This window comes from Pongo abelii, chromosome 16, assembly GCF_028885655.2.
Source record: "Pongo abelii isolate AG06213 chromosome 16, NHGRI_mPonAbe1-v2.0_pri, whole genome shotgun sequence".
Taxonomy (NCBI): domain Eukaryota; kingdom Metazoa; phylum Chordata; class Mammalia; order Primates; family Hominidae; genus Pongo; species Pongo abelii.
The window spans coordinates 103,615,555-103,628,237 of NC_072001.2; the positions used below are offsets into that span (position 1 = coordinate 103,615,555).

A 12,683-nucleotide genomic window follows, 5' to 3' on the forward strand; every position below is an offset into this window, starting at 1 on the left:
AGCTGGGACTACAGGCGCCCACCACAACGCCCGGCTAATTTTTTATATTTTTAGTAGAGACGGGGTTTCACTGTGTTAGCCAGGATGGTCTCGATCTCCTGACCTCATGATCCGCCCACCTCGGCCTCACAAAGTGCTGGGATTACAGGCATGAGCCACCGCACCTAGCCCCTTTCATTAGTATTAAACATTCCTCTTACTGTCCACTAGTTCTCCTTTCCTTTGTCTGATATTGATATAACTATGCCAGCATTTTTTTGGGGAGGAGTTGAGTTTGCATGATATATATTTGTCCATTTTTTTACTTTCAACACTTTTTTATAGTATATCTCTTGTAAGCACTGTATAATTGAGATTTTTAAAAATCCAGCCTGGCACTCTTTGTTTTTACACTTGGTGTAATTACTGGTAAATGGGGACTGAAATCTACCTACTCACCATCTTAACATGAGTTTGCGATTCATCTTGCTTGTTCTGTGTTTCCTTTTCTTCTTTTATTTTGGATTAAATATTCTGTACCGTTGCATTTTCCCATCTCTTAGCATATGAAACTGCAGATAGGACTAAAACCAGAGGAGGGCACACAGAATCTTGACTGCTCTTCAGAAATACATGGCACTCCGTTAAAATGAAGATTTTTGCTTCTCACTCCAGAAGTATTGAATCAAAATATGGAGCAGGAAACAGGCAAGGTGCATTTGTTTTTAAAGCTCCGTAGGTCATTCTGACGGACAATCTAGACTTTGTTTCCTCCTACACCTTTGAAAGGTAAATACAGAAAATGAGGCTGAGAAAACACCTTTAGAATCAGTCCCCTTTCTCAGCACTTCAGTGGTTCCTGCACAGGGTGCAGATGCCGTGCTCTGGTTAGACTCCAGCCCCCAGGCTGGCTGGCTGGTTCCACCATGCATAGCCCAAAGGCTCACCCCAATCAGGCAAGGGGCTCCCCCTGTCAGCCAGGCTCCTCTTATCTGGTGTCTGACACTGCAAACGCAGCAGCCCGAATATCCCAACCTGCCTTCCGTCTCCTCACTGCTTCCCTGATTCCTGGCATGGCCCTTCTAGAGGAATGGCAAATCTTTATTTCCACTACACAGGGAGACCTGTTATTATCCCTAAGAAGCCAAGCAATGTGTATGCTGAATCTACTCAATCACCACGTACACTGGACTTTTTGCTTTATTGTAAGTCATTACTGTTACAACATTGATGGCACCGTGGACTGCATTTTTATAAGGTCATCTGAAGAATCCTGAGCCCTTGTTTCCTGTAGAAAGAGTGGTTTCCTTTAAAATTAACCACAAAAGCCCTAAATAGTGTTACAAAAATGAGTATCTACTTCTTATGAAGTGGTTTAGTGCTTTCAGCTGTATTAGAAATAGTTAAAATTGGTATATCAATTTTACCTTCAACATTCAAATAAGAAAAAAAACTGGAGACAGAGCTAAACAAACACTTTTCTACCTTAAGCAAGAAGATACTTGGTACAGAGACAAAAACCAAATAAGCAAAGAAGGAAACATACCGTTAACTGAAAACATAAAAAATTATATCTTAGTGTGACCTTCTTCTGCCAAAATAATAATAATATAATATTAATAATAAGTCAATAGCTATGCCCTAAAGTGGGTGCAGGCATTTTGATTTATAATATCGTATTATGCATATAATGCATATGATATTGTCCTCATAAAAGCAAATGTTATACAGAGAAAATCTGACCTTATTTTTAACAATTTCTCAAAAAGAGATTTTGTTGCAGAAAGAATTCTAAAGGATTTTTTGTCTATTTTTGTTTAGCCTTAAGGTTTCAAATGTATATTTTTATTTAAAAATAATAATAACGCAGTTTGTTCTGTGCAGAGTGTCCTTCCGGCTCCAGGGGCCCTGCAGCTGCCCTGCTTGGGGCTGATTTTCCAGTCCCTACAAGCCAACCTCTCCTGTGGCTTTATAATACGGGCCCCCGAATAAATAGGATGAACATACAAAATCTGACCGTTATGAGAGACTGTGGCGGGGGTGAGGACAGATGCAGATTTTACTCAGGGTCTTCCTCGGGAAGGCCTGGCCTCCCTCAGTCAGCAGCCACCGGAGAAGTCTCCCAGGTCAGCCCTGCACATTGTGCCCAGGAGATGTGTCCCTCTGGTGACAAGGCCACACGGGAGGCAGGGACGTGGGCAAGTCTTCTCCGGTGCTCCCTTCCTGAGGGTGAGGACAAGCTGGCTACTGATCTGCCCATCCCTATCCCTCCTCCCAGGGAGCTGGCACTGACTCTAGCACCTGCCCTTAAACATTTCTCAGGGGTATACCTTTTATGGCCTTTTGTGTTGTGTTTCACTGTGATGCAGGCTGATTGGGTTGGAAGCCAGAGGAAATCACGTAGCATCCTCTGTTCCCAAGATCTCCCCTGGGGCTGGCAGTGTACGTGCGTGCCCTCCCCAGAGGCTGAGGCCTCCTGGGTGATGCGGCTCAGCAAGCAGCATGGCCTGGATCCCATTCCCCCGTGGAGGTCCCCAGGTACTGTGCTGGCCTGAAGGAAGGGCTCAGGGCAGCAGCACAGAAGCTTCCCTCCTAGAAAGGAAACAAGGGAAAGACCAGCAAAGGACAGGAAGGAACAGGGCCTAAACTTCCTTCCTTGAACCATGGGTCCTGAAGGAGAAGAATTCCAGGAGAATCCGAGAATGACCCTTGGGGAGCTAATGCCTAAATAGTTAGCAAATAAAATGGAACACCTTTCTTGGCACTTTCATTTCCAGGTATCTTCAGAGCCCTTTAACAGGAATTTTTAAAGATTCTGCCTTTTGTTCAGGCCCATCGCAGTGCCAAGTTTAGCCAGGTTTCTGTCTCCCAAACAGTGCAAAGTGGGTTGGTTCACGATGACCCCACGGTTGACAGTGTGTACTTAAACTTCTGTGATCTCACTTAATCCTTACTGCAACCCGGTGGGTTGGCAGGCAGGGACTGCCACCGCCCTGTGGAGATGAGGCACCTAAGCTTCAGCATGGAAGTGTCTCCTGGTGTGGTCCTTCTGCTCCTGTCCCACTGCCACTTCTAACTCATTTTGAGAAACAAGCTGCTCTTTGTGGCCAAACACACCTGGGAAAAATGGGATTACTCAGCACCTGTGACAGCGTCCTGAGGACAGGCGAGGTGGCAAGGTGGGATTACTCAGCACCTGTGACAGCATCCTGAGGACAGGCGAGGTGGCAAGGTGGGATTACTCAGCACCTGTGACAGCGTCCTGAGGACAGGCGAGGTGGCAAGGTGGGATTACTCAGCACCTGTGACAGCGTCCTGAGGACAGGCGAGGTGGCAAGGTGGGATTACTCAGCACCTGTGACAGCATCCTGAGGACAGGCGAGGTGGCAAGGTGGGATTACTCAGCACCTGTGACAGCGTCCTGAGGACAGGTGAGGTGGGAAGGTGGGATTACTCAGCACCTGTGACAGCATCCTGAGGACAGGCGAGGTGGCAAGGTGGGATTACTCAGCACCTGTGACAGCATCCTGGGGACAGGCGAGGTGGCAAGGTGGGATTACTCAGCACCTGTGACAGCATCCTGGGGACAGGCGAGGTGGCAAGGTGGGATTACTCAGCACCTGTGACAGCGTCCTGAGGACAGGCGAGGTGGCAAGGTGGGATTACTCAGCACCTGTGACAGTGTCGTGAGGACAGGCGAGGTGGCAAGGTGGGATTACTCAGCACCTGTGACAGCATCCTGAGGACAGGCAAGGTGGCAAGGTGGGATTACTCAGCACCTGTGACAGCATCCTGAGGACAGGCGAGGTGGCAAGGTGGGATTACTCAGCACCTGTGACAGCGTCCTGAGGACAGGCGAGGTGGCAAGGCGAAAGGGCCTATAACAAAGTGAGCCCCTGAGAAAGTGACATGCACGAAGGCGTGCAATTAGAACTGAGACGGTTCTGTGGAGAAATCTTTGAAATCTTTGACCAGTCTGAGTCCTAACTGCAGTAAAAATCCATGGGCATGCTTATACTTAACATTTTAACACAAGTTAACAACATTTTGGTAAACACATCTTAGGTGGGAGGGAAGACGGTGGTGAGAAAGAGGGAAGGGCAGAATCTGGGGTCTGTGTGGGGCCTGGAAGCCAGGCTGCCAACAGTACTTGCAGCATGCTGTGCCGTGGGAGTCCTGTGGGCTTCCAGCTAATAGCCATGCTGACCATTGGGAATGAGGTGCCTCTCAGCCCCGAGGCCGTTCTTTAAACAATCCATCTCTTTGCCTTTGGTAGCCTCTTCCTCCTCCTCTTCCTCTTCATAATCCTCGTCATCGCTCCTCACATCCTGGATGCTCTGACAAAGGAAAGAATTGGCTGTGAGTGACAATCTTCCAGGAAGAGTCTTGAGTAAATCTGCGAACAGCCAGTTTCAAGTATGGCTCCCTTTAAGGAAAACCCAATATCCAAATAACTAAACATTCACCAAGATTGACTATTTCATGGATCATAAAGCAAACCTTAACAAACCTAAATAATTGACATTACACAAAGCATATTTCTAGACCATAAGGGAATTAAACTAGAAACCAATATCAAAAATAGGGAAATTTCAAAACACTTAGAAAGTAAATAAGATCCTTCTAAACAATCGCTGGGTCAAAGAGTAAGATTCAAAGAATATTAGAAAATATTTTAAACTAAATGAAAATGAAAATACAACATATCAAAATTTGTTCAATGCAGATAAAATATGCTTAAAAGGAAATGCATAGCATTACATGTTTATATTCAATAAGAAAAAAAAGTCTCAAACAATTTGAGCTTCAACTTTAAGAATCTGGAAAAAAAGAAGAGCCAAATAAAACCAAGGCAAGCAAAAGGAAGGAAATAATTAGGATAAAACAATTAATGAAACTGAAAACAGAAAAAAACAATAAGGAAAACCAATAAACCCAAAAGCCAATTCTTTGAAAAGATCTAATAACTCACTAGCAAGACTGATACAGAAAAAAAGAGGGAAGATCTGTAGCATTAATAACTCACTAGCAAGATTGATAAAGAAAAAAAGAGGGAAAGCACAAATTAGCAGTAAAGAAAAAGAAGACATGACTATAGATACTGCAGACAACATAAGAATAACAACAGAATGCTATGAACAACTCTATGCATATACATTTGACAACTTAGATAAAATGGACCAATTTCTCAAAAACTACAAACTACTAAAACTTGCCCAGGTGAAATAGGTAACCTGGATAGTCATATAACTATGCAGGACATTTAATTTGTAATCAAAAAACTGAAAAATGGCAACACTAGGTCCAAATGTTTACATTGGTGAACTCTATGAAACACACAAAGAAGAAATAACACAAAATATTCACAATCACTTCCAGAAAATAGAAGAGGAGGGAACAGGTCTCATTTTATTTTATGAGGCCAGAATTACCCTGTGTAAAGTTTTTGCAGATGTCATTAAGATCCTTGAGATGAGAATAGTATCCTAGATTATGTAAGTGGGCCCTCTATGGCATCACAAGTGGTCCTTATAAAAACAGAGGCAGAGGAAGGGCCAACACACAGAAGAGACGCAACAGAGAAGAGACTAGAATGATGCAGTTACAAGCCAAGAAATGCTGGCAGCCACCAGAAGCTAGAAGCAGCAAAGAACAGATGCTCCTCTAGTGCCTCTGAAAAGAACACGACCCTGCTAACTGACACCTTGATTTTGGCTCAAAACTAATTATGGACTTCTGACCTCTTGAACTGTGAGAGAATACATTTGTGTTATTTTGAGCATCAAATTTGTAGAAATTTGTTACAGTCACCATAGAAATTAATACAACTAGCAGCAGCCAATTAAAAACTGAAATTTAAAAATCTGTGCCATTTATAATAGTTTCAAAAATCAAATACCTAGGTATACATCTAACAAACCATGTATAGGATCTGTATGTAAAACCTACAGAATTCAGAGGGAAATCTGAAATTCTTTGAAAGAAATCAAAGAAGACCTAAATAGTTGGAGAGACGTACTATGTTCATGAATTGGAAGACTGAACATAATGAAAGTATTAATTATCCCCAAATTATCCTATAGATTCCACGCAATACTAATCAATGTCCCAGCAGAATTTTCTGTAGATGCAGACAATGTAATTCTAAAATTTATATGGAGAGGCAAAGGAACTTGAATAGCCAAAGCAATTCTGAAAAACATAATAAAATGGGAGGACTTACACTACCAAATTTTAAGACTTATATAAAGTTACAGTAATCCAGACAGGGTGTTATTCACACAGGAATAAATATGCAGATCAGTGGAACAGAATGGAGGCTCTAGAAATAGATCCACACAACTATGGCTGATTGAATTTTTACAAAGGTTCAAAGCAATTCAGTGGAGAAAGAACAGTTTTTTCAACAAATGGTCAGAGCAACTGGACATCTGTAAGCAAATAAGTAAACTTTGACTAAAATGTCATACATTGTACAAAAGCCAGCTTAAAATGAGTCATGGATCTAAATGTAAAATATAAAACTATAAAACTTTCAGAAGAAAACCCATGACCTTGATCTGGGCAACAAGTTCTTAAACATGGCACAAAAAACATGAAAGAGAAAACTGGCAAACTGGACTTCATCAAAATTAAAAACTTTTGCTCTAAGACAGACACTATTCAGAGAATGAAAAGATAAGCTGCAAACTGGGAGAAAATATTTGCAAATCACATATCCAATTTGTATGCATAATAAAGAACTCTCAAAACTCAATGGTTAAAAAAAAAACAAAACCCTAATTTAAAAAATGGGCAAAAGACATACAAAGAGACACTTTATCAAAGAGGACACAGGATGACAAGCATATGGAAGGATGTTCAACACCATTAGTCATTAGGAAAATGCAAATGGAAACCATGATGATGTACGACTACAAACCCATTAGAATAGCAAAAGTTAAAATGACTGGCAATACCAAGCACTGACAAGGATGCAAAACAGTTGGAACACCTACACAATGAAAAACCACTAACAACAAAAAGGAACAAACTATTGACATTTATAAGAAGTTGGATGAATCTTAAAGATACTATGCTGAGTAAAAAAATGTTAGTTTCAAAGTATGATCTATTACATGACACATGAATATCCTTTTCATGACATTCTCAAAAAGATAAAACTATAGGGATGGATAACAGATAAGTGGTTGCCAGGAACTGGGTTAGAGGGAAGAGTTATTTGGGTTGATGAAGTGATGCTCTGTATCCTGATTATGGGGATGGCTGCACAAATATACACACATGTTAAAATTCACAAAACTCTACATCAACAGAAAAATGTCCATTTTCCTGATAATAATTTTAAAAATAAAACTTATAAGCATTTCTTTTTAGAAAGAAAATACTGTGGGTTTTCCCACTAACATTTGCAAAGTAAAGTACTACTCATGTGGGCATTTTGGTTGTCAGGATATTTTTATTACTTGTAAATAGAATGTTTTCTATTTTCTTCATGCAAGAACTCCTTCAAGGACAGTTACTCACTATGAGTTATATGTTTCCTCTTCTTCTCTCATGGTGTCTCAAAGTAATTTTGCAGAGAAATCTAGAAAAATAACATTGCCCCGAGGAAAGGAGATGGAGGTGCTATAGATCTGCCCTCATTGTGGAAGATAAAGGATGATATGAATTATTAAAACAAATAAGATAACTCAAGCTCTGTGCATGTCCAGTGATAGACATGACCCCGGAATCACCCTCTAGGCCAGTTCACAAATGTCTCTGTTAAACCCAGCTTAGAAAAGAAAAAAAAATATGGAAGATGAAGACTGTTTCTTCTCACATCACTTTTCAAGATGACATCCATAACTGTACAACTTATTTTTTTCCTTTTGTGAGCTGCAGACTAAAACTGACCACCTCCCAAGAGTCTCAGCATATATGTAACCAAATACCTCCTCTGTGTGTAATCGGAACATGGCTTTTGAAAAACCAACGTGCACACATTATGCTGGCTGAATCACAGAAATTCAACTTCATGGGGCTCTTCTCTGTATGTTCGGTGCTTTTCCACAACACCACAGAAAGGGTGTCAAAACAAACAAGCCTCTCTGTAAACACTGAGGAATAAACTTGGCATCTCCTCAGTTAAGATGCATCAGAGAAAGGCAACCTTTCTCTGATATGCTGGGAGCTGGGATCAAAAGCACTCCCTCCTACAGATGAAGCCTTTCAGGAAAGGGCCATGCCTGGTTGATGCTTGCTTGCATAGTCAGTGCCTCTTCCTTTCTCAAAAGATTTCTGTAGAGAACAAGGGTATATTAATCTGTTTCCACACTGCTGATAAAGACATACCCGAGACTGGGAAGAAAAAAAGGTTTAATGAACTTACAGTTCCACACTGGCTGGGAGGCCTCACAATCATGGCAGAAGGCAAGGAGGAGCAAGTCACATCTTACACGGATGGCAGTGGGCAAAGAGAGAGAGAGAGCGCTTGTGCAGGGGAACTCCTCTTTTTAACACCATCAGATCTTGTGAGACTTATTCACTATTGCAAGAACAGCATGGGAAAGACCCACTCCCATGATTCAGTTACCTCCCACTGGGTCCCTCCCATGGGAGGGAATTGTGGGAGTTACAATTCAAGATGAGTTTTGAGTGGGGACGCAGCCAAACCATATCAGAGGGGAAACTCAAATCAGAACAAAGAACCTAATTTCTCTCCAGAAAGGCATACCAGCATCTACCCACCCATCTCTGCAAGACTTAAAGAGCTGTGTTAGCTAAGAAAGAAACCAGTCCTCAAGGGTGCCACCCCATCTGCTCCCAACCACACACCCTCCAGCTGTTTGCCTTTAACAAGAGATCCCAACTGTATAGGGCCTGTTGGAACTTTATAGCATCTTGGCGGTCACAAAGGTTAGAGAATACTACTGACGTTTAGGGAGCAAAGGCTAGGGATGCTGCAGTCCTGCAATGTGCTGACATTCACATGTCCCGTCAGGCATGCACATAGGTGAAAACCCTGTCCGTAACTATCCAAGCCTAGAATCTGACTCATTTGTGCATTCAAGCATAATAATTTTTTGCATGGTTTTAATATATTCTGAATTTTCCAGGATTGCAACTGTGTATATAAGTCAAAGTAAGACTATACAGTTTGCCTTCCATACCCGTGGGCTCCACATTTGTCAAAAATATTCAGGAAAAAAAAAAAGAATGGTTGTCTCAGTACTGGACATTTATAGATTTTTGTCATTCTCTAAAAAATGTAGTACAACTATTTACACAGCATTTACATGGTATTAGGTATTGTAAGTAATCTAGAGATAATTTAAAGTATACAGGCAGCAGTGTGTAGGCGGCCACCACTGTGCCCGGCTAATGTTTGTATTTTTAGTAGAGACGGGGTTTCATTATGTTGGCCAGGCTGGTCTTGAACTCTTGACCTCAAGTGATCCACCCACCTTGGCCTCCCAAAGTGCTGGGATTACAGGTGTAAGCCACCAAACTCAGCCAATTTTATATGAGGCACTTGAGCATCCTCAGATTTTGGTATGTGTGGGTAGTCCTGGAAACAGTCCCCCATGGATACCGAGGGAAATATGTACTTTTCTTTGTTTGGAAACTCATAATTCCAGAAAACCATGTCACTGACAGCAATGCTATTGATGACATTTGAGTTACCTGCTTAATACAGCTGTATCAGTCTGCACTTGTAGCCATCCATTCTTGGTGGCTCTACGTACACGCAAGCACAGCACTGGCCAACTTCATGACATTTTCTAGCACAGTTATGCACACATTTCACACATGGAATGCATATTTTATCAGAAATATCTTTCTTCTTATCCCTTTTAAAAATAGTTGTGGAATTATGTTGTTTTTTGAAATTATACTTACACGTAAATTATATAACCTAGGAATTTAATTTCAGGCCAGTGAAGGAGTGTGGCTCTGATAGGATTGACAGCTACTACCTTAGATGATGAATCAAGCTCAGAAAGGATCCCTCTGGATTTCCCTGTGGTAAGAGTTTATTAGATGAATGAATAGGATGGGTGCATGTCATGCAAGCTTGAATGATATAAATTGGAAATCAATAAAATCTCACTTTATATTCAATTTTACCTTGTACAGTCCATCTTTCATATAACAGTAATAGCAATGACACTTAAAAGGCTTACCATGTGGCAGGCTCAGGACTAAACAGTTACATGAACAACATTTCCTCCTCACAGCCACAGGACATAGCAGCTCTTCTCTTTATTTTAAAAGAGAAGAAACTGAGGCTCGGGGGGGTTAAGTAACTTTTACAACACCACACAGCTATGAAAGGTACACAGGATGAAAAGCCAGACTCTAAGCTTACACACCTTGAACAGCAATGCTCTACGGACCCTTGCTGGAGTAGGCTGCACAAATACTTGATGAGGCAGGACACCCAGGAGACTGGCAACCCAGTTCTATTTGAGGTTGGCTCTTTGTATAAGAAAGTGCGTTCTCCCCTCCTTCTGAGCCAAGTGCCCCCTGACTCGCTACACCTTCCTTCCCTATTCTGACCTTGCCTCAGGTGCCATCAGTTCTGGCCTTTAGGTATAAATTTGAAATAATACAAATTAATCCTAATAAATGATTGTTTCCTAGGTGAGACAAACACTGACATGTTCTATATTCTATCTCATTTTAAAAAATGACGATCTAGAGCTATGAGATGGATTTGGCAACCTATTAATGATTTGCAACTCACAGTTTGAAAAACACTGGCTAAGGTATGCTAGAAAAATGAGGTTTTTCTAATCAGCTGAAATCAAAAAAGCTTAAAAAAAGGTGTAGCCCACCACCCATATTCTGAGAAAAACCATATCACAACTGCAGATTTTTTCCAGTAATTAAAACACTTCATAGAAATTAGAAACAAAATCAAGTATGCTCTAGGGGGAACAAGGGATCTACGTACTCACTAGAGGTCGAGCCTTGGTGTTTTCTGAAACTCTACCTCTCTGCTTTGACTGAGTGCCAAGACTTTGCTTGCAAAATCAGCGTGAGTCCATTTCTTTGAATCTACTGGCCTCTTACTGTGTTGCGCTTCCCATTTGCTCTCCACACACCAACACCCTGTTGGTTTTGTTACTGGGCTATTGGAACTGTTCTTAGGCAAATTGTTGGCCCTGACCCCTCTACAAATCTTTAAAGGTCCAAGAAAACACATGCTTCAAGAAGGATCCAAAACTCTCTTTGAAGAGTGGAGGGGTGGACCTGGGTGTCAGCAGCCACAGGACTGTAATGATTTTGTGCGCAGTTCTCGCCCTGGCCAGAGCATACTGCGGCACACACACTTGTCATCTGCCAGAGTGACTTCCCCTTGGGAAGGTTTTACTACAGTAGCCACAATTACAGAGCATATTACTATTCTGATAACCTAGCAAAGGTATCTAGTATTCCACTGAACTTTCTCCAAAAACGACCTGGGTGGTCTAGAATAAGTTATTAGCAATATTATTCATTCCACCTTGGAAGTGGATGGTCATGATTTTTGCAAGGTCTTTCAGAAGTTTCTGCCCCCAACAACTCCCTTTGGTTACACAAAACGACAGTGAAAAGAATGAGAGACAGTGAAAAGAATGAAAGACAAGTTCCTAGCTTAATAGAGACCCTGTTACTTGTCCTAACAGGGGCTTTGGAGCCCTCACATCACTCAACAGGACCAGAACTGACAAATATTATCAGCTTGGCACTCCAGCAGGCACAGGAGGTCTGCATTCGCTGGCTGTGGTTGAAATCACAGTCACTACAAAGGGAGACCTCGTTTAGTTTGAGAACATACAATACACTAGGAGAAACTGAGAACCCTGAAATTAGGACCAAAATGACCTTCCCCTGATTAAAGTTGGATCAAAGTCAAAGTTTTCCTTTGAAGGGTGTGTTCTAGGAGGAGAGGATGGAGACGAACTGCCTCACATTCCATGAGTTGCTCGTTCAGAGCACTGGAGTGTCCCTAAAGCGATAGACGCACTTCCAACTTCTGCTCATCCTTTTCTTTTGAGGGGCTCAGGAAAACTGATTGAACCTGTCATATCATATGGTAATTAACTTTGTCTGGTATCAAATTTTTTAGACACAGAATACCATTACCAAGACAACAGCCCTGACTTCCCACAGTCTAGAAGTGCCAAAGCATTGTCTAAAGTCCTTTTTAAATTTTTGTGGCAAAATACACATAAGATTTACTATGTTAACCATCTTTAAGTGTGTTCAGTGGGATTAAATACATTCATAATTCTGTGTAATCATCACCACCATCCACTCCCAGAACTCTTTTCATCTTGTGAAACAGAAACTCTGTACCCATTAACAATAACTCCCCCACTTCTCCCCTTTCCTCAGCCTCTGGCAACCACCATTCCACTTTCTGTCACTATGACTTTGTCAATTCTAAGTACCTCATATAAGTGGAATCATACAGTGTATGTCTTTTTGTAATTGACTTATTTCACTTTGCATAATGTCCTCAAGTTTCACTCATGTTGTAGCAAGTGTCCAAATTTCCTTCGTTTTGTTTTTTGTTTTTGTTTTTTGTTTTTTTTTCTTTTGAGATGGAGTTTTATTCTTGTTGCCCAGGCTGGAGTGCAGTGGCACGATCTTGGATCACTGCAACCTTGCCTCCCTGGTTCAAGCGATTCTCCTGTCTCAGCCTCCCAAGTAGCTGGCGTTACAGGCGC

The 12,683-nt window shown here is 41.6% G+C and overlaps 1 protein-coding gene across 3 annotated transcripts in view; it reads right to left on the bottom strand.

Moving 5' to 3' along the window:
- Positions 1 to 1,161: 1,161 nt before the first annotated feature.
- Positions 1,162 to 12,683, bottom strand: part of CERS3 (ceramide synthase 3) — a 127,907-nt gene continuing 116,385 nt past the window's right edge. For 2 of the 3 annotated variants that reach the window (XM_063716752.1, XM_024232615.2), the window contains 2 exons: positions 3,812 to 4,316; positions 1,162 to 3,334 (listed from right to left, as the gene is read on the bottom strand). In XM_063716752.1, the coding sequence (XP_063572822.1) occupies positions 4,170 to 4,316 (147 nt within the window). In that variant the 3' untranslated portion in view covers positions 1,162 to 3,334; positions 3,812 to 4,169. Of the gene's footprint in view, positions 4,317 to 12,683 lie in introns of all 3 variants that reach the window. The other variant, XM_063716753.1, reaches the window with a different exon arrangement.